This window comes from Rhodnius prolixus, unplaced genomic scaffold (genome assembly GCF_049639745.1).
Source record: "Rhodnius prolixus isolate KJV_2025 unplaced genomic scaffold, Rpr scaffold_3, whole genome shotgun sequence".
NCBI classification, from domain to species: domain Eukaryota; kingdom Metazoa; phylum Arthropoda; class Insecta; order Hemiptera; family Reduviidae; genus Rhodnius; species Rhodnius prolixus.
In genome coordinates this window covers 12,854,569-12,877,124 of record NW_027411603.1, presented here as the reverse complement: position 1 = coordinate 12,877,124, position 22,556 = coordinate 12,854,569, and the positions used below count along the sequence as shown (strand labels likewise).

The window sequence follows — 22,556 nt, the reverse complement described above, 5'->3', positions numbered from 1 at the left end:
ACGCAGAATATTCCTGACATAAGAAATATTTTTATGAGCCCAAAATACAATTCTGCGTGTGGGCAGTTATATTTTCTGGTCTTCCAGTTGAGAGATGCGCAAACCATCCCTACACTTATTCCACCAACACAAAGAACTTATAATCCAAGTACTGAGCCTCCAGGCTTACTCAGAGCCTCTAGCTGAACACGCATTGAAGAGGAGCGAGTTGGCGACATGTGCTGCTGTTCTAGGCCGCTATATATAAGCAAGGTTCGTAATATAACAGTAAGCAGTTTACTTTATGCTGATCATTAATTTCTAGGTTTTGCTAAAAGCGGTATAATTTTATATTAACAAATTATTAATGTAGCTGCAACCAAGCATTGTATTTTTAACGACCCGAATTTCCAATTTATGCACATAAATTTTAATAACTGAAATTTCGAATTTTAATTTATTTTTACAAAGTGCTGCGATTTTGTGATTCAATAGAAAAAACACGTATAGTGAAATACAAGCCCAAAAACACATTAATCTATTTGTTTTTGTTCTTAGATCTCTCTGAGGCAGAACAGAAATTTCATCCTTAGGCTTTAATGCGTGAGAACACTAGTTTATTGTTTGCATTTTCAGAAATTAAGGTTATGATAGAAACCTTTTCTTTAGTTACGAGAGAAAAATTACTCAAATAACAGTTAACTACATGAAATAATTAATCCATCAGAATGCAAAGAAAAAGATGGAAAATATTGCCAGTTGGATTGCCAAATCAGAGGCTGGAACTTACATGGCGACCACGCCCTTTTCAATCAAATTACAACTGCTGTTAGTTGAAACGTGCAAACTTTGTATCTCATAAACTACTTTTTTAAAAACTTTTTTTATCAAAGTTGTTTACGTAATTTTCGCTAATGGCTACTAGACATGAAACTAATCAGTATTAAATTAAAATTACGTAAGAATTGCAAAAAGAAAAAGTTGTAAGTAATGTATGCTTAAACATTAAGTGTGTGCCCCCACCAGATTCAAAACTTGATGTTTTTGACTCAGGGGTCCTAAATACGGATATTTCCCAAATACAAAATTTAACATGATCGCAATTCTTCCCATATAGTACGCTAAAAGAACGTAAAAAGAGACCGTTCACAATTCCTTTCAGGAGATTTTGTTCTAATAATTTTAAATGTTAGTGTATGTTTATTTCATTCTCACTATTAGTACATATTAATTCCGTACAATTAATAGAAAAGGTCTTTAAAGGGACACCTAACCACCCAAACTACCATAAAGAATAGATAATCACCCTAGGTTTAAAGTTATTAGTCGGAATAACTTTCGATAGCAATCGCTTTTCCTAGAAAATGGCACAGAATACAGTCTCTAAGCCCATCACCTGTTCATTGACTTTAAGTAAGCCTAGCATCCAAAAAGGGAAGCTATTTAAAGTTCTATTAGAGTTAAACATACCACCAAACTAATACGTCTAATTAGAATGACAATACAAAGGGCAAGTATACAGGGACAAGCCCGCGCCAGCTAGGGCTTGAGGCAGCGGTCGCTCTATTTAGCCTGCTCTTTAATTTGATTTTAGAAAAAGTGATTCCAGGGGCGAAAATTGAGTACAGTGGCACCATATTCCACAAATCTCTACAGGCCCTGACCTATGCAGAAAACCTGGACATTATTTAAAGATCATTCAAGACGTTCCAGTGACAGCTGATGAAAAGTCTCCATGTAAACGAGAGTAAAACCAAATATTTGCACTTTGGTGGGCCGGCCACCTACACACCTCTCGTAGAATAGGAGCATATAAGATCGAGAGAACGTACTCATTTATATATCTGGGCCTTCTAAACACCAGGGATGACGAGATATCTCTGGAAGTAAAACAAAGGGTGACGCTGGCAAATAGAAGCTGCTTTGGGCTGAATAGGAATAGGCAAATTAATTTCAAGGATAAAAGTCCCCCTTTATAAAAACTAATCCGGCCGGTGCCAACAGTTAACCGGTGTTAGCAGGTTCTAAGGCCTTTGTAATGAAAGAAAAAAGATGAAAGATGCTGCAAGTCTTTGAAAGTAGAATTCTCTGGTGAATATACGGCCAGTCCGAGAGGACACGGTTTGGAGGATAAGAAAGAATCAGGAATTACAGCATCGTTTCCAGGAAGCAGACATCGTTAACTTAGCTAGCTCAGATGGGCGGGCCACTTAGGATGTCGGATGAGGAAGTGCCAAAAAGACTCATGGAGGAGGAAGCACACGTACACCGGGTAATGCGAATAGGAGAGCCAAATCATGATGGACGATTGGAGTAAGTGAAGATGCCAAAAACCTGCTCCTTCCAAGAAAATGGAAGATTGCTTCCATACATGAATACGACAGCTGTAAGAAGCTCTTAAAAAAAAAAAAACCTACCAGCCATCAACTGAATAAGCATACCAAATTTAAAGAAAATCGGGGCCTTTTTTCAAAAATCTCAAACAATGGAAATTTTAATTATCAATTAGTACTGCCAATATAATATGTGACATCTGTTAAACATACACACATATATATTTGTATAATTTTTCCCTAAAATGTTAATAAAATGCTTAATTGTTTTAAAGCTGTGCTTTTAATTTTAACCTAAAATACCTCTAATCTGTATTTACCTTACCTTATTTACCTTACTTGTCCAACTCTTTTCTCTTCCCAATTTTTATCTTTTTTTTTTTTGTCAGAGTACTTTCCTACTTTATATTTACGTTTGCAGGTTTTCTTTCAAATCATACATAGCTGAGAGATGGGAATAAAGACCATGTTTCTTTTTCTTGATTACCAAATGTAATTTCTTTAATTTTCATAGAAATTTTATCGAGACCTGTATTTGATAACATATAATTAAAATTTATACACTAACCGACTTTTCTATTATGTCAATTTACAAGTCTAACTTACCTTATTAAAATTCAACTTACAAAGTTGTCCACCTCGTGACCTCCCGTTCCTCATTAATTACGCAATGGAGTCTTGACTAACCTAACCATTTTTTTCTTCTTTTTTTTTGCAGGAGAACAAGTACTATCGATTTTCCCACAATCATTGTTTCATTTAATTCCTTGGTATTTTGAATTTTGTATTTTTTAAAAATACAATTTCTTTCTACATTATTTTTTGTTTTATATTTAATTTATTCTAACTTTCCCACCTAAGGATAAACCAAGGAAAATGAACCACATAAATCTTTTAGTGATTCTTCCCTATCTTATAAAGTTCGATCTATTTTCTCACAAGTTTTTACTGCTTCTGATTTTCCTTAATCCAATTACTTTTACTCCCACAAAATCCACCATTTGCCGCAATGATTTTGTTTTGGAATGTTGCCCTTCTTAATATTCCTTTAAGCATTAGTTTTGACCAATTTTACCAGCGAAGTGCTTAGAGTTTGACTTAACGTAGACGTTTTCACATAAATTACTTGATATTACACAAGCTACTACCCTTTATGCATGCACATAGCTCTGACTTTATTGCAGTAATTTTTCTAGGACACATCTTTTTTGCCAGTTTTGGGGGTTTGGCTAGGGTCGGCAGCCCTCTTAAGTTTCATGTTAAGTTTTCAATCTAAAAAATATGAGGAAGAATTAGATATGTTCAAAAAATGTTTTAAAATAAAAAACGAACTACACTTGCTAGGAACATATCGTACCATTATCTTAATATTTTTGAAATCTCATCGCTGTGCACATGAAAAATGCGAGAGTGACTGAAAAGGATATCAAAAGGCATTGGGCACTTAGTTGGCAGTTAGCGAGCAAACTCAAAAATTTCCACGTGAAAAATAGGACGTCAATTCCACTCTTAATAGTTTACTTTAAAATGAGATCACGAATACTCGCTTTTTGATATTTTAATACTATATTTGTTGATGTATTAACATTTATTCACGTTCAAACAATTCACTTACATAGCCGCAAACAAAATTTTCTAGATTTCAGGTAACCTGAAAACACTTTTCGTAAATTCACCACGTACAAAAGAGAACAAAAATATGAAAACCGAGAAGGGAAATAAAACCTTTACTCAAAAGGAATTTTTAAACTTAGATCATAAAATACACATCTAGAAAATTCATAAAACACAAGAATTCCTTTTCTTTTCTGCCTCTTTTTCTTTCTTAAATGAGAATTTGATTGTTGTACATTTTCTGCAACCATGCCTTTATTGAATTAAGTTCAGGTAAGAAATATATCCATGTTGAGAGTGAAAATAAAGAGCCAATGTGTATTATACAGATATACACTGGGCCAAAAAAGTCTGTGAACACTAACCTAAATTTTATTACTTTTATTATTATCTTATTAGAAACTTCTTTTATTTTCAAATGAAATATACTATTCGATAGACAGAAACCAGAGTTTTTCATTTTATATTCAATCTTTTATTTTTGTTCAGCAGGAATATCACAATTAAATGTTTAACAAAACAACACCCCAAACGAATGCAAAAAAAGTCTGTGAACAGCTGTATAAATATGTAAAAACATTAAGATAACAAACAGAAAAACGATTGAATAAAGTTTCAAAGTTCTCTATTGTATTGTAGAAACCACTACAGTCAGTTTTGTGAATAAATAATCTAATTAGTACATATTTAACCACTAATATGGAAGTTCCCAGACCAATTCGAGAACTTATTGTGACGTTGCGAAATGAAAGAAAAAGTATTCGAGAAATAGGGAAGATAGTTCAAAAAAACCCTTCAACGGTGCATAATATAATTAAAAAGTACGGAAATGTGATTAGTAGGCCACGCAGTGGACGGCCACCAAAACTTAATTCCTTTCATAAACTGCAAATTCTGAAGTCTGTTCGAGAAGAACCCAGGACAAGCGCTCAAAAAATCAGTCAAGAATTATCAAGTGGTTATGTGTAAGCGTAACACCACAGACAATTAGAAATAAATTACATGAATACGATTATTGCGGTCGAGTCCCGAGGAAAAAACCTTTAATCAATAAAATAAATAGTAACCGCCGATTGGATTTCGCGAAAGAATATGTTTCTAAGCCTTCTAGTTTCTGGGAAACCGTAATCTTTTCAGATGAGTCGAAATTCAATGTATGTGGGTCTGATTGACGACAAAAAGTGTGGCGAAAAAGAAATGAAGCTATGAAAATGAAAAATATGAAGCCTACTTTTAAGCATGGGGGAGGCAACATTCTGGTGTGGGGTGCATGAGTGCTAAAGGAGTGGGCAAGTTAGATCTAATTAATGGTATGATGGACCAATATGTGTATGTGGATATATTAAGACGCAATTTAAAAGAAAATTCAAAAAAATTAGGGTTGGAGGGAACGTTTGTCTTCCAACAAGACAATGACCCGAAACATACCGCACTAAAAACTCGGGAATGGCTTTTAAATAATACACTCTGGCGCCTAAACACCCCTCCACAATTGCCAGACCTTAACCCAATAGAACATTTGTGGGATGAAATCAGCCGCGAAATAAATAAACGAGGAATAAGAAACCGTGAACAACTAAAAAACGCTATTTTAGAAGAGTGGGATAAAATTCCAACATTGACGACCACAAAATTATTAGGATCGATGAAAGCTCGCTTGTTGGAAGTGATTAGGAACATAGGAGGTCCTACAAGTTTTTAAAATTTATAATTCACGTACAATGTGTAAGAATGATTTATTTCTGCAAAGTGTTCACAGACTTTTTTTGCATTCGTTTGGGGTGTTGTTTTGTTAAACATTTAATTGTGATATTCCTGTTGAACAAAAATAAAAGATTGAATATAAAATGAAAAATTCTGGTTTCTCTCTATCGAATAGTATATTTCATTTGAAAATAAAAGAAGTTTCTAATAAGATAATAATAAAAGTAATAAAATTTAGGTTAGTGTTCACAGACTTTTTTGGCCCAGTGTATATACTCTGGAAATATAGATTCAGAATTCAATTCCCGTTTAGGATTGAAGAGAGGAAGCAGAAACAGGCCAGTAGTCTCTTCCTTAATATAAACCCTTAGGGATAAGCTCTTAACAGCTTTTTATGTGAAATGCTAGACAGCTTTTCGGAGACCCGAAATTATTTTATATAAGAAAATGAACAAAGAAAAAAAGAAAAGAGAGGTATTTGATATACACTCTTTCTGAAATATCCTACAAAGCAAATGTATTGTTTGTGATATTTGCTTAAATACATAAACAAAATTGTTGAAAATGTGAACACCAACACCACTCGTAAAAAAGTCTAAGTTGATAAACTATTGAATCCTACCTCCAGTTTACTTTTCTTATAAATTCTGGCCAATTTGGTTTGCAATGACTGTGATGCACTTTGGCTTGGTTTGTTATTGCAACAAACAATATGTTAATGTTTGAAAACACATGAAGAACCAAATACACTGTATCCGAACATCTAGGAATTCACGTTCTTAAAAGTAGCACTAGCCGCTTCCACAACTAGTCGATGGTAGCAGCACATGCCAATCAAATTTAGATTTAACTTATTGGAAATCTATTTACAGAAGATAATTATCGGAATCAATCATGATTTTTCACTCTTTTTTCAGAAGCAAAAAAAAATAGAAGTTTGCAACAAAAATAAAGCCCAAACAATTCCGAGCAACTTGGTAGAAAGATTGTTGTTTACAATTGAACATTTTTATTGAAACTATGAAATTTAGATGAGAATTTCTATAATTTTTAACGGTAAAATATAAATTCTTACAAAAGAAAAAAAGAAAAAGCTCTTTAACAACTTAATTTTGATCAAAATCATTCATAAACTGAATATTTCTAATAACATTTCTTTCTTTGTAACAATATAAAAACTAAAAAATAAATAAATAAAAAGCTATTACAAAAACAACTTAAATTTAGTGTAAATAATTCATTAACTAAATAGATTTCTATTACAATTCTTACCTTCCAACAAGACTTGAAGAAGTAAATTATATTTCGAAGCTTACTAAATGAAAACAAAAACCTTCAATTTCATTATGTGAATTTTTAAGAAGAAACTCAGTTTTGTTATAAATTAAATCTTTTCGGGTACAAGATTTCTTAATATTTTTGGTTCTTTTTACAATGTCCACTAAAGTTGGCAAGTTGAGGTTTTTTCATGTTTTTTTTTGCCTTATTATAATTATATTTATCGCTTCTAAGAATTTAAATTACTAACTGTTTTTAATAGAGTGCAGCTTGTTTTAAAGTAAACAATACATATCACATTTATTTTTCATTTCAATGAGGCCGGCAATGCACTGAAAAAAGCTCCAGGCGCCAATGACGTAGACGTTAGGTTTGTATTAAAAATAATAAAATTTAGGTATTTTAACTACAATACTTTAATAAGTAATTTTACAATTTTGATTTTAAATATTTATTTCGTTTAGTATTGAGAAATAAGAGCTGATCAAACTCCCTATATTTATTAAATTTAACATGTATCAGGATCTCTTTCCTTGCGTATAAGGAAGCCATTCCTTGAATAGATTTTTAATAACAAAAAAAATTTTTTACTAATTATATTCCATTCTATATTATTATTAATGCATTTGTACTTATTAAAATGCCTTGAATTTTTGTCAGAATATAATTAATGCTTGTCCAATTAAAAACAGAAGTTTTTCTATTTCGTACCAATATAAGACTTAAATACAACGCTACGAGCTTCATCGCTCTTGTCGACTTCTCCCTCTCACTCAAGAGAAATGATACGATACTGTGTTCTTATGGAGGGGAGCAACTTGTGCCTGCCGTGCCGTTGCGTATCAGTTAGCTTGTTCTGTTCTTTCATACAGTAATTCAGATATCGTTGCAATATGGAGTGGAGTCAGGAGCAAACAATTGAGTTAATTGAAATTTATAAAAAACATGAAATATTATGGAATCCTAGTCATCCCGAGCACTTCAACAAATTAACAAAGCAGAATGTTTGGAAGGAAATTGCGAAATATGTAGGAAGGTCCGTTGATGATATCAAGAAAAAAATGGAGTACCTTTTGGCAGCTCTTCGGAGAGAAAAAATGAAAATGAAAAGGAGCACCGGCTCTGGAAAAGGTATGTTTAGCAATAAATATTTTCACGACCATCACACGAAAATAAATTATCACTTTATTCAAACTACTTTACAAAATACTATTGCGCTACTTTCTTGATATACATAGCTATTCATTTAATGTACAAATAATGATACAAAAGTTTAGGAAAACCGTCATCTCATGTTTATCAATATTTATTTACTAAAAGACTACTTTATGTAACACAAGACACAACCAAAACATTACACGTGAACGTCATTCTCATAACCTGATCCAATATTCCCTTCCTAATTAATTGCCGCTTGATGGTGGGTAGAGTGCAGCACCTGCTACAAGTTGAAATTTATCAGTTTAATCATTAAATTATTTACCTTTCATTTTCAATACATTCTTTCGTTATAACACGAATTGTCAATTTCTATATTTTGTTGCGAAGAAAGTCTTCTTTTTTTTCTAATCCTCTTTACCAGAACTTTACAATACATTTCTTTCATTAACCAACACAAAAACTCCAGCCTAGTATAGATCGAACTCAGTACCACACAAAATTCATAGCTTTGCTGGCCTCGCATCTAAATGCTCGGCTACCGTGGCGCCAAAAAAAGCATCACAAGAAAGAGACTGGCTGTAAGTGGTACCTAAGGCTGGAAACATAGTGGAGCGGCGAGCAAAGCGGCGATGATAGCGAAGAGCAAAGCGGCGAAATCAAACACAAGTAAACATATGGGACCGCGCATAGTGGCGAGCAAAGCGAAGATAGAGCAACTCTATCTATTTCTAGTTTTTGTTTTTGCCGCTGTGCTCTTCGCTATCATCGCCGCTTTGCGCGCCGCTCCACTATGTTTCCAGCCTAAGAAGAAAAAATCTGAGAGCTATTAATTCTTCGAACCCGGGATGTCTGGGACACCAGTTGACCACTCAGCTAAACCCTTCCCAAGTAAGATGTATTGTTTCATAATCTAATACAAGTTACAGTGGATGCGAGTTCTTTGATGAAGGCGAATCATAAAATAAAAAATAAACAGATCTATAACGGGATTGAAACTATGAATCAGTCACCAAAAAGAATGAACAGATCTATAACATTCTATAATAGTGATTAATCTGCTTGCACATTTCGAATATCAGCATGTATCAGGATCTCTTTCCTTGCGTATAAGGAAGCCATTCCTTGAATAGATTTTTAATAACAAAAAAATTAAACGGCCAACTTGTTTAAATTCTTTGAATTTGTAACGATAAATTTGTTCGAAATTTAAGACGAAGCTCGCTTCCACTGTAATGTAGTCTTATTAATCGCCGGTTGAAGCCCAATGCTTTAAACCTAAACAACCCCACAACTTTAACCACTAGTTTAACAGGTTTTAAAATTCAAGTGAAAATGTTTTCAGGGACAGATGAAGTATACATGAGTTCATGGTTCGCTTTTGAGAGTATGGTGTTTCTATGGGACAAGAAAAAGATTAAACCCTCACAGAATACAGTAAGCAAATGTAACTGATCAATTTAAAGTGATAGTAAAAAATGATGGACATACCTATAGCTTTGCTAAATCTTTCCTGTAGACTTGTCTTCCTTCGTTTAGAAAATAATAACAAGTTACGCATTCTAGTGAGTTATTTTGTTTAGTGAACTAAGAGAAATAATATGACCATCCGATCTTCTCCAGTTAAATTCATCACATATCTCAAAGCCTTCAGTATCGAATGTTCCATATTGAGTAATAGTTTAGTTGAGAGAAAATCGGCGACTAAAACTTGTGTTGCAAACAAAACAGCATCTTTTATCACAAGTAGTATCGACTTTTCTAGTTTCCATAGTGCATTTTCTCAATGCTGCACGTATAACAAATAAAGCCATTCTGAAAATTTCATCCATAACTCTTCATAATCGCAGAAAGTTTAGACGATTTTTTTTTTTAGCTGGTAAGTTTCTGCATTCAAAAATATACCGTCATCAAATATTCTTCCTTGACAATGACGTTCACAAACATTAAGTTGTAGCGCACCTCTCTTCACAGGAACTCAACTAAAAGTTTTTTTATATATATATAAATATACATGTTTTAGTAAAATTGTAGGAATCTTTATTGAAAAAAAAATTCAAAAATATGAAAAACCTGTTTAGTAAAGTGGTACTTTCGGTCCGCCGATTTTTTTCAAATTTGGAAATTTATAACCGCATTTGAATTTTATTAACAGTATGTAAGTGGCAAGACAGTACAATTAACACTAATGGGACTTAAGAGGTATATTTGACCACCCCCTCACACATAAAAACCCTTAATCGAATTTTTCTGTAAAAGAGCTTCAGATTAAATTATAGTGCTGCATATGTGCGAATAGAATACTGAGTTTGAAGAAATTCGTAAGAACCGTCGTAGAAGACATATAGGTCACCGGATAGGCAGGCAACTAGCGATATATTATTATTTTTTAGGTGTTCCTCAATCAAGTATTTCTTTTAATTTCAGATTCCAACTGGATCTATCCGTAGCCGTGGAGGCTTTCTCGGACGCCATTTGTCCACTTTTCGTTGGGTCTGCTCTTTCTTCAGTTTTCTAGACCAGGATTTCCTTAGCCATTCTTCCATTTTTCTTATATGGCTATCATCTAAGTTTCTTTACCTCCACATTCCGTAGCACATTTTTTGAAACGTTCATATTCTTGCTCATTTCTTCGTTTATTAATCTTTCAAGCCTTGATATTCTTGCTACCCTTCTCCAGTAATACATTTCGGTGGTTAGAAGCTTTTACCTTAATGCACTATTCAAGGTCCAAGTCTCAGCGGCATATCAAGCCTGCAAATATTGTCTTTTTAGTACTATTTAGAATATTAACGCTCCATAATACGGGGTTCAATATGTCGATTGCTTTTTTGACGCTCACATTTCTTTGCAATAATTATATTATATGAATAATGATATTTCACTTTCAGGTTTCAAAGGAATCTATTAAGCAGGAGGAGATCCCCGTTCGCACTGAAGAAGAGAAGATACCCCAGGAAATATCGCAAGGTAGAAGTTCCGGAACGAACTGGACGACGTCAGCTGGCACAAAACGTCCTTTGGCGCCTACATCCATTCAAAGGCATTCAAAAAAGAAAAACACCATATCACTTGTGGAGCCACGTATTGAGAAGTTCCTTCAAAATTCTGCAACATCAGGAGATGAATGCTTCCATTTCGGTAATTGGGTTGCCTCTAAATTACGATCTTATAAGGGTAATATTCGCTGTGCAATAGAAAGCGAAATCACGAACGTATTTGTTCGGGCTGGTGAAGGTTACTATGGGCCAGTTGCTGAATAGCCTAGCCACGTGACTGAATCACGTTCGACCCATCTCCTTTCTTCTCCTGAATCCTACAGTTCTAAATCTTAAAGCGTTTGCAGCGTTTCTAAATACAAAACAAAAAAAGTACCTCTTTTTAAGCAATTAAAACTCATAAATTCCAATTCAAATCTGATGAACATTGGAACAGTTATTACAACTGTGAATTGTTAAAAAAAAGTGATGTCCCACTTTGTAAAAATATTTATAGATAATAAAGTAAAATTTCGATACATGTATGTTTTATGCCAATTATTTACTTTTGCTGCGCTCACTTCTAAAATGATGGTAGTTTCGAAAGTTATTTTACTGGCTGGTTTATTACGTACTTGACAAGCGATATAATAAAATATTTAAATGCAAACTGTTATACATCGGAATTACTTCTGAAAAAAGTACTCTGTCACCAAATAGAAGAATTTTTAATGAAGCTCTTTAGTAAAACTAGTTAACAAATCAAAATTGGTAAGTTCTTTGGGAATATTTAATACACCTCTTTGCTTTTTCTGAAAGCTTGCCTTTTTCAACATAGAGTCAGCCTTCGATCGATTATGTTGAACCTGCGTTTAATTGGTAGCACAAAAAGAACCTTCCTTACACTTTTTACCAATCTAATGATTTTTATCTTATCCTTCTAAAACGTGTTTCTAATCTCGTTTCTGAGGTAACATAGTCTTTTTTTTATCCTGTAGAGGAAGATGTTCCTCATGGTGTATTGTGATAATCTTCTCTTCATCACGTACACTGCATACATATCTATTCACCCTTAGGAAATTTTTGTTTTGGGGACGACGTAGCATTATTTCTTTAAGTGCTGAATTACTCAGCTCTTACAACTGCACTTAATATCTTTTGAACGAAAGGAAAATACAATTTAATGTCCAAAAGTGCCAAAATATGACTTTACATTCAGTTGTACCCTTCTCATTTATCTTATATCAATCTGCATTTTATTTCATTCGTTTGCAATCCTGGGGAAGCACCTACTCTATCAAAGACTTCATATCAGCGCGCGCAAAAAATATTATACAAACACCTAAATAGGCATCTGTATCTATTCATCGACTCTTATCTAAGACACAAATGTTCTCAGCAGTCAAAACGCCATTAAAAAGTAAGGCGAAAGGTAGTCAGCAAATAGATTGTATTTTGAGAGTCACCACCACAAGACGATGAATGTTCGTTCCATCTTACGTTTAAAATAAACCGGGCTATTACTCGATGCAGGAAATCTGCACTTGCAGTAGTGCACTTTAATAATATATCATAATAATAAATTATTTATTTATTAATTGTTTGTAGAAAACAGTTGGTATTAAGGATTAGTCTGATAAAATCAGTAAAACATAAATCAAAAGATGCAAATTGATCATTTCAATTAGGTTCAATTTAAACATAAACTGAAATGAATAATCCGCTTTTCCTAGGATTACATAAATGCTTTTAGTTTAGTCCAAAGTGCAGAAGGTGGATAATTCATGATTTTTTGTCATCATATTTTGAATATCCTAAAACCAACAAACGAAAAGAGTGTATTAACGTAGCCAAAAATGCTAATATTATTATTATTATTTTTTTAAGATGTGACCTGTATGTGACCATTGTTTTATAAGAATTATTTTTAGACCAGGGGTCGGCAACGCGCGGCCCACCAAGCAATATAACTTTTATATGGTCAATTTTGACGATATATAAATGAGCTGTTACTGTCGAAAAATTAGCAGAAAGCAAATTTACCTGGCCCTTGAATGTTTTTGAAACTTTTTTTTTTTGAAAAAGGCCTGTAACAATTTTATCTCAAATTCTAATCCCAACTTCACCTTTAAACTGACGGTACTGTTTGAAACAAGAAAGAAATTTAAGATTCAAATATACTGTTTCATGAGATTAACTTTTTCTTAAAATAATAACTGAAAATTACAGTAGTATTAAATGTCAACATGTGGGTTAATTTAAGAGCGCAATTTATTAACATTTTCTTTGTTACGAATTTTACTATTATTATTTTAAATTCTCTGCAGAAGCAGGCTGGATGTTGCAGTTGCTAAAGCAACAATTATTCTGTTATTTTACGAGTATGATTGTACTACAGTGTTTGTTCCTGCCTCAGGCTATGTTCTTACCGAAACATTTTTCTCATTTTGTAAATGTAGGTACAATTTTTTGAAAATAAAGTAGCCATATTGTAGATAACTTATACTGTTCAAAGTAATTGTTCAAATATTCAAAACTGTCCCCTCTTAATTTCTTTAATATAATTTTTTTTTTCTTGTAGTGAATAAATGATTTTTACTTTATATTACACTTCTAAGAGAAAGTATTGTGACAGTGGAGATTTTAGATTTTGAGTTTCACCACATATATCCGTTTTGAGTCTCCTAGATCCAAAAAAGTTTTTTTTCTTTTTAAATTGATTGGTCGGTATAGCTGAAAATGTAGTAATTGTAAATTTGAAAGTTAAGAAATAGCAGAAAGATTAAATTTGATATTTAGTTTAGATGCCAATAGAAGATGTGGAACATGGTTTAGGTCAAAATCGCCAACTGGAAAAATCTGAAGAATGATTACGAACCCATAAATCTAAACCTTTAACTTAAAACGTTTTTCTTCAGTGAGAGGGGTGGGCAGATTCTATCAAGAGTGATATGAATTAAATATGAAACCATCAGAGTGTGGAGAAAATTTGTGAATTGGAACTTTCGAGAATTATTATTAATATTGTAAGAGTAAATAGAGAAAAAGTGTTCATATTTTTCAGTTGGATAATCTGAAACTAATTGCCATGAAGAAATGATAAAGAAACAAACCATCAAAATGAGACATAAAATAAGAATCAGATGGATTTTTTTTTTTTTCTAAATGAAGGTTTATGAATAATTCATATTTACAAAATCGTGTAATATGCGAAAAGAGTTATCATTTTCGGTTGAATGTATTTTCTCTCACAGAGTATTTGAAAAGAATGTGTTGCGGATGAGTGTATTGGTGACGGTAGGAGGAAAAGATGAAAAGTTGTTGGTGCCATGGTTCGTTAGGGTCAAATCAGATTGGCTTTCACCCACATCTTCCTGTCTCTCGGTAGGTGGGCCAAGTTCGAACCCACAGAACACAGCCGGTCGCATCAGAGAACTCTATTACATCTCTAACAAATTTACCATTCTAAAAACGTACATGCATAAACTTTATAACTGGATTGTGATAAAAATTATTTAGTTTGTATGTATCACTTTTTTGATTAATTAAACTATTCAACAGAATAATTGCTTTAAATTTGGATACAAATATACTCGTATTCTTACAATTATGCTTTCCATAAACTTTAAAATGATATTTCGATGCAGAGTTTGTAACCAAATTAACAATGTTTCTAAAATTCGAATTGATAAACACGTATAAACTAAGACCTTAAAAATGATAGTAAAAGTTATGTAAATGTTCATCAAATTTTAGCATTTCCCTTCCCCCAAATAAGAGGAAGTACTGCGATCGAGTAAAATTTTGGTAATTGAGTTTTCGTTAGAAATTTCATGTCTGCTTCAGTATATGGCAGTGAATGGAAAATATTGTGGACTAATGGGCAATAAAAGTCATTCCCTCAGTTTTCTAATTTTACACCAACTACGATCTAATTCAAAAGTAGATTTTTAGTTGAATCCATTTTTTTCCTCCGAATCTAAGTGCTTTTGTTGTAGAGGTTTTTAGTTTTTTTTTGTTTTTTGATCAGCCTAATATTTTTCCTTCTGTTCAAAACTTATCGCAGTTTCAAAGAGAATCAATTAACATTTTTGTATCTTGTTCAAATTAACTGTCATCAACATTATTCTATGAAATTTCGTACCAAAAACTAGAAAAGTTAATTTAAAACGAAAAAGGAAACCAGGCAAATGATGCACATATTTAAAGTTAAAACAGATAGAGGATTGAGTTTGACGGAGAGTGCTACATTTCTCTCTCCTGTTGATGGATGGTTGACACATATCGTACCTTTTTTTAGCGATAGAAGGATGGATTAATCACTGACACGTTTTGAAAACTAGCTTTCACCTATCTCACTTTCATGCCTCACCGAACATGCTTTATTTTCTATTTTTCAAAGCGCTAATTGGCCAAATTCGATAACATTTCAAGTGATTAATAAATAACATTAATAGAAAGAAAATCAATGTTTCTCAGTCTAGCAATTTTTTTTTTTTTTTAATTAAAACGCTCAGTCACAGAAAGTTTCTGGTTTGAGAACTTTCCTCTTTTTTACGCAATTAAATTTTCTTGAATCTTTGAATCTGCATTAAGAGATATGTGACTTCAAGATTTTACATAATAAATAAACACTGATATTGATAATTATTGAAGGTAGCGTGAGGGAACCAGAACCTCATTGAAAGAAACATTTTTTTAGAAAAGTTTCGAACTAAAGTGATGAATCTAACAAAGGTAAATGAGACTCAGGCAATTCATTAGAAAATTACAAAAAAAAGAAAACCTTCTTTTGGTACACTTATGTCCATACATACATAGACGTGCAGAAAATTGCAAATAGAAGAATTAATTGTCAGTTTCACAAATATTAAAGTATTATTATATTTCACCAACTAAAGGAGTACAAATTCACATCTTTGAGGTTTCAGTTTTATCAAGCTAAAATTTTTCATATTTCCTTTTAATAAAACGCATTATATATAAATCATGTAATCATACTTGATTCGTATTTAGAGAACATTTAGAGAAAATAATGGTCCCTACAAGTTTCTGTAGGAAATAACTGATAAGTAGACAATTTTTGCATAAACAATGTCCAAAAATATCTACTGAAAGAATCTCGAGAGAGTTACGTTTACAGTTTGCAACTAGTTGACTTTTCATTCAACAATACTGCATTTTGAACAGGCTAAAAATGTTGCTCCAAACCAATCTAATATGTAGACTTTTAATGTGTAAGTTATGCTGAAATCTTCATTTTTTTCTTTGCGTTTTGTAAGAGTAAACATTTAGATATATCTAGGTAAAATAATTGTTCAACTCACAGTCTTAAAACTTCGATCGTTAATCTAGAACAAAACGTAAGACATTTTCATTATATTATGTATATAGAAATAATTATTTGTAATAATTAATAATTTGTAAATAATTAATTCTGTAACCAGCTACAATTCCTAACATAGAGAACAAAATATATGAACATTAGTAAATTGCGTGTAATGTAAGAAAATGGTTTTTGTAACGGAAGGTGCTAAAACATGTTAAGGGATTCCATTAGCTATAGAAAGCACTTAGAGTATTCGGAACTTCTGTTCTTAACCATACTTTAAGAACCACAACATACCGTAGATAATAGAATTTACACATACAGCAGACAGTCTTACATGACTTGCTAAACAAATTTTAAAGAAACTGTTTTCAGAAAACCTAAAAATATGTTTTCTGCTACGTCAATTTTTTAGAAAATTAAAAATCTAATTTCCTCCAGGAGAAGTTACTGTACCTCGAGCGTGTGATTTAAAGTGTAGTTTCGCTCATTCCCAACGCTGGAAACACGCCCTAAAAGACGATTTCCATGGCAATAATTTACAACTGATATTTTATTTCTCAGGCAGAATTACTATCCAACTACCACTCTGGTGAAGAAAGCTGAAATTCCTTTCATTTTTACCATTAAATAAAGATTGAGACTCACCAAAACAAATCTGAATTCGAAAATTTGGAATGATTGTAGTAATACTGTCTCTTTCTAGAATTAAGAGGATGTGAAAAATGTTTTCACTAAGTGTTTTGCAAGGAAGACACTAATCGCTGCTTTAAAATTTTTTAGAAAAGCAACAATCGTAAATTATTTGGAAGTACTATTTAAATGAGAACCACGACAAGTAACTCTCAAAAATTCCCAGAAATGTAGCACAAATCTTTTTAAAATTGGGTTTCGTTTACTTATAAGAAACCAGCGTAGGACGCCTAATTAACCTAATTGGTAAATTAGACAACTAACTGCACCCACACTCACTCCGATAGCTGAGCCCAAACTGTTACTGTAGTAATGCTAATTTCAGTAAATCTAACTGTAATTGCATTGGATGTTCTAATGCTAGCTTCAGAGAGATGTTTACTTTTGTTTACATTAGCAAAGCACTTACTAGCTGCGCCCTAGAGCATCTTCTTGAGATATATTGACTTCCGCCGCGATCTATAACTGAAGCAATTTAGTTAAGTGTTCTTCAAACACAACTCTGTGTAACATGTACGGACAATTGAAATATGGCAATAGCCATATTTTTTATTGAACCAAGCGAATGTTATAGATCATAAGCAGATTTCCTGAATAGTCTAGAATTGTAAAAATATTTTTATCTTGATCTAGAAAACAAAAATCTTAAAAAGGTCAATAATGGAGTTGCAATTTAATGTTACCTGCTCCATTTAGCAGAAAAATATTAGTCGTGGAAAGGCAAGCTAGCTGTGGGTTATAATGAAATTAGATTACACATTAATAAAAACAAAAAGAAATCGCTGTGTAGGGCAAATAATGTGTGAAGACCTTATTCAATTTTTTTTTATAAAATAATTTTAAATGTAATTACCGTAGATTTTAAATAACTTCCATTTTTTAATGTGAAGTTGCCTTTCTACAATTGCTTTCACCAAAACAAAACTTAGGTGACCAAATTCAGTTTCCAATATTTGAAAACAATAATAATCAGCACTTATTTTTTACTAATGAAGTTGTCATGATCCTTTTTGATTCTGTAGTTTGTGCATTACATAAAGGATGATTAGTTGTCAGGGTAAGATCCTCCATTCCTTTTATAATCCCGAGCTAGTGGTTGCTGTCTTGAAATAGTTCTGTAGCAGAAAAAGTAAGGGGCGAGAATTAAGGGATTAAAGAAGACGGAGGTTCAAAGGAAACTTAATTATGTTAAAAAAGAAATTAGGCTAAAAACTTAATAATCTCTCTCAGAGCAGCAGTTTCGACATGCAGTAGGAATGAGTTTTCAATTACATAGCCTTCACAAATCTTCTCCCATACATCTTTCCTCTTTCATTACTTTTTTATAATGTCCTTATGGGGCGGGTGTTGGTCAAGTGGTCAAGAGCGTGGCTTCGTATGTAGGAAATCCCCAGATCGAATGCGCGTACAACTACTTTTTATCTGTTGAAAAAAAAAATGGTTTATAGTAAAGTATGAGCTTCCGCCCCTATCTACGACACCTAATTGGTAGTTGGACGTTAAGCCTCGCCTGAAAAAAAATTTACTTTACATATTAAAATTTCTATTGTATTAATATCTAATAACGGTAATTTAAATGAATCAATAAATTTACGCATACATATCGTTATTCGTTACACAAGTTCACAACGAATGAAAATGCATTAAATAATAAGTCAGCGAATTTTACGAATGGAGAGGTTACATTACAATTACTACTTCCTTTATTTATCATATCTTACCTTCCCGCGATGAAGCTACAAGCCAACTAGAATGATGTAACCGTCTAGCTAGAGGCCCGGATGTTTACGAAAACAGTCGAAGTCCAGTAACCTCTATTTCAGTTTTCAGTCATTCCAAATTTGGTTCCAGTTTTTCAGAGTCTTGAGTCAACACTGCAGCTTTAAGCAAGGTTAGTAGCTGTTACAATTTATTTTGAGTTGATTGATAAAGACGTACAAACTGTAAATCTATCTTTAATGGATTATTTACCGATACGAAAAGCATGCTATGCCTGTTATTCAGCCCTTGTAATGTCCTCCAAAAGCAATCCTACATTATTTGAGCACCAAGAACCTCACATAATTGCTTTGTGCAGCTACTTGGGTTTAGTAGATACCCGTTGGTAAACTATCTAACAAGTCACAGCAACTTCCATATTTGCATATTGTCCATGTTTCAGATAACTATATGCGAAACACGATCCTCCAACCCACAAAATATTTAGATAGGGATGAATTTGCACCTAAAGCTCCCTCTCTAAAATTCGTATTATTTATCTACTTTTTCCCCCGAGGTAATCTAAAATTTCAATCCTTATATGTACATCCATATTTCAATCTGTTGGATAGATAGCGAACTTGTGATAAACTTGAGATCAGAAGTATAAGAAGCGTGTCTTAAGTTAAGATGAAAAATTGGCACAATTGAAAAAGTATAGAATAAAGGAGCTTTTATCCCAGTCTAGAATTCAGTTAAAAAAAATTTTATGGAAAAAAATTGAGGGGTCCATGAAATGCTGTTGTACTTCTACAACGAAGCAGTAAGTTTATGTTTATAAAGTAAATTTAGTTCATAAGAAAAGCATTATGGCGCAGTTCCGTAAAAAGCAATTTCGTCAAGGTACCACCTATAAGTATAAGAACCGTAAGCATAAGATCCGTATTTTTATTCAGAATTTGCTTTCAAAAATAATCATTGAAAAAGTGTAATTTGTTCGCCAATTAGGAAAACATTTACTATTTTAGACTTCTTCGTTCCATATTTTTATAGGAACCATAAAGTAATTCAGTAGTGTTGTATTTTCTAGGTTTTGTTTCCATTTATTTGGTGTAAAAAATTAATAAAGATATTACGGTAGTTGATTGTATCCGTTTAGCACGCACATTTTCAACATTTTGGATTTTTTCATTTAGTAAATAAGTTACCCCTTGTTTTGAATGTATATGTTTAAGCATGTCTAGAATAAGTACTGCGTACATAAAAAGTATGTATTTAAAAAATGTTAGTCTATTTCAAAAGTATTAAAGATAAAAAAGTAAAACAAATTAAACCGCTTCAAACATAAGGGCTAATTATTGTGCCTCAGGTGTATATGTTTCCTTATGATGCACTGTAAAAACCACTGTTCAGATGAGGTATTTTGAGCCCTCCTGTTCTTTGATCTAACTAAACAATGCCATCAAAAGGAGAGAGAAAACAGATAAACTTGTATAGAATTGTACTTTGACTCAAAGAAAACTTTAAGGGAAAAAATAGAAACGTTATTTTAATTTACTAAATAATTGAACCAGTGAAGATAAAAGTTTAACGAAAATAATTTTAAGCTTAATTGAAACAGTATATTCATTATGATGAAACTGATGTTTTGCAGTACGTAAAAACATACTTCTCAGCGAAAAAACGAGCGGCTGATTATTTATTTATTTATTCTTTTCTGTAATCAAGGGTTAACATCCAAAATTTTATTCTGATCTATTAAGTTTAAATGTAGCCTAATCAATTTTTGGCAAAATTTTTATTATTCTCATAAAGCATCTCATTCGCAGAATGTCTTAAGTACTAGTATCAGATGTTTTGTTTGGCTCTTTCTAATTTCTTTTGACAAAAAACAAGTCTTTTGTAACTGAGCCTCTCTTATTACATTTTCAAGATTCTAACGTACAACTAACTTATCTTCAAATTTAAATGTTTATTGGGGAATTTTTATATTAGTATTATCCTAAAAAGTAATTTGCTTGAAGTAAAGTTAGTTCAAATAGTTTTAGAAGTACATGTTAGTAATGGGGTATTCCAGCTTAAAGACAAAGAACACACAGACACCTCCATCACTCTCACAATACATTAGAGCCTGCAGAGAAAGTTGATGTATGCAAATATTAGGCTTGGCTTACCCATGTGCAAACTAGCCTAGCTTCACTCACACTTACATTCAGTTTTACACTGAGTATATTTGTAGACTCATTACATTCTATAACAATATTATCAAACATTGACTATTAAGAAAGGCACTTTATTTCTCATAAGTAGCAGCGTGTTAAGCCACTCCCTCTTCAATCTATGGTTGGGTTCTACGAAGGTATCAAATTTAACTTTCCAGAGGTTTTCTACCTTGGAAAATTTTATCCAAACAGAGAGAAGAACATTTTCTAAATACCACTTTTTCGGCCTCAGGGAATCTCAAGTCGCTTTTATTGGCAATTGATTTCTACTGGCTTGTACTTCTTTTCCCTATTTTGTGTACTTAAATTGCATTACCTGATCGTATGCTGTTTATGATTTCTACAAATTTTTTGGAGGTGTTTACTGTAAACCATGGTGGTTTTCCTACATCCGGATACTAAGCTTGTAAAGTAATGGAAGCTAAGTACTCAGTGTAAGCCATTCATCTGTTATTGTTTTATTTATTATCTTTTTATATCGGTTTTATGAAAGTAGATTTTTCCAAATTTCTGGTTTGGATTTTTGTCTGATCTCGGCTTAAGTTGTTGTTCTTTTACGTATTTTATTTGTGATAACAAGAAAAATTCTTAAAATGAAGTGTGTTTTGCTATTTCGGATTTCCCATCTCATTTAGTCCCAATGTTGCTCTTGATTTACCCTTTATACCAAAATAAATATCAGGGCCGCCTTGTGAGGGTCGGCAGTGAACAGTATATGATGCTTTCCACCTGCCTCCTAAGCTATCCTAAAATGAATTTTTAAGTTAAGAATCGTTAAACTGCTTTCGAAAAACTCAAAGTAAAAAAAAAATTACTTCTGATTCAGGGACTTCTAATGCTAAATGGTTACCTTAAAAAGGGTTAACAGGAAGAGAGAGAGTTAGTGAAAGAGACTTTTATTTTATACTGAAATAATATGCCACGAAAAAATAATTTACGATTGAGAGATATCATAAAGTAAGCTCCCTGTGCAAAACTGGTTAACCCTGGTCAACTGGTTAAACTGGTTAGCTTGACAAATAACTTAATAATTCAAATAATTACAAATATAAAATACAAATAATAATTAATTAAAAAATCAAATTAATTCTGATGCTAATTTTAAAGAAAACTAAACTTATTAATCGGCGTCATTTATTTGTAACTTCATTAAATAATTATATAATTCTCTTTTAAATGATGCTATTGTTCTTTTATTGTTAAAAGGTGGTGAAGAGTTCCAAAATTAGGAATGAATTAGGATTGAATTTTTGCAAGAAACTTATCTGTATGGAGTAGAAAAGAATTGAGCTATGGTGGTAACTGCTATGGTGTTTCTTAAAACTAATAAGGCATTTTATTTATATTTGAATTAACATTTTTGGTAAATAGTGCGGATGTTGATTTATGAATTGCGCGAACATAAAATTGCCAAGGAAATATTTCTTTCTGTACTTCACTTACTTATTCAGCCAACCAAAAAAGATTAAGTGAGGAGTAATAAATTCATTTCCCTTTACATTCAAAATAAATCGAAAACATGAATTCAGAGACCTTTGCAATTTTAAATTTAATTCTGCAGTTAAATCAT

At 32.3% G+C, this 22,556-nt stretch overlaps 2 protein-coding genes and 1 long non-coding RNA gene across 34 annotated transcripts in view; 2 read left to right on the top strand and 1 right to left on the bottom strand.

The window, feature by feature from the left end:
- LOC141453273 (uncharacterized) overlaps positions 1–22,556 on the bottom strand; it is a 234,731-nt gene that overhangs the window by 168,590 nt on the left and 43,585 nt on the right. For 2 of the 17 annotated variants that reach the window (XM_074126280.1, XM_074126282.1), the window contains exons 1-3: positions 3,670–5,911; positions 2,919–3,584; positions 2,638–2,841 (exon numbers count right to left, since the gene is read on the bottom strand). The exons of 1 other annotated variant lie outside the window; for it this stretch is intronic. The gene's annotated coding sequence lies outside the window, so the exon portion shown is untranslated. Of the gene's footprint in view, positions 1–2,637; positions 2,842–2,918; positions 3,585–3,669; positions 5,912–6,252; positions 6,431–16,371; positions 16,396–17,475; positions 17,666–17,749; positions 17,796–17,919; positions 18,183–22,556 lie in introns of those variants that run through there. 14 more of the 17 variants (XM_074126278.1, XM_074126279.1, XM_074126285.1 and 11 more) reach the window with 11 other exon arrangements.
- LOC141453275 (uncharacterized) lies at positions 7,706–13,547 on the top strand. Of its 2 annotated transcripts, none has more exons than XM_074126289.1 (3): positions 7,706–8,039; positions 9,412–9,503; positions 10,958–13,547. In XM_074126289.1, exons 1-3 carry the CDS (start codon positions 7,802–7,804, stop codon positions 11,327–11,329), a joined length of 702 nt encoding a protein of 233 aa, XP_073982390.1. In that variant the 5' UTR covers positions 7,706–7,801; the 3' UTR covers positions 11,330–13,547. The 2 variants fall into 2 exon arrangements, with proteins under 2 accessions (XP_073982390.1, XP_073982391.1); XM_074126290.1 differs by lacking the exon at positions 7,706–8,039 and adding an exon at positions 8,339–8,957.
- LOC141453277 (uncharacterized) overlaps positions 18,784–22,556 on the top strand; it is a 50,204-nt gene continuing 46,431 nt past the window's right edge. For 12 of the 15 annotated variants that reach the window (XR_012457911.1, XR_012457902.1, XR_012457909.1 and 9 more), the window contains exon 1: positions 18,784–18,957. This is a non-coding gene — a long non-coding RNA (uncharacterized lncRNA). Of the gene's footprint in view, positions 18,958–19,396; positions 19,588–22,192; positions 22,285–22,556 lie in introns of all 15 variants that reach the window. The other 3 variants (XR_012457898.1, XR_012457901.1, XR_012457900.1) reach the window with 3 other exon arrangements.

Excerpts from the sequence above, each read along its gene's own strand:
- LOC141453275 (XM_074126289.1), top strand. The coding sequence starts at position 7,802 with ATGGAGTGGAGTCAGGAGCAAACAATTGAGTTAATTGAAATTTATAAA. Across the intron at positions 8,040-9,411 it reads GAGCACCGGCTCTGGAAAAG|GGACAGATGAAGTATACATG; the intron begins GTATGTTTAGCA and ends AAATGTTTTCAG. Across the intron at positions 9,504-10,957 it reads TTAAACCCTCACAGAATACA|GTTTCAAAGGAATCTATTAA; the intron begins GTAAGCAAATGT and ends TTTCACTTTCAG.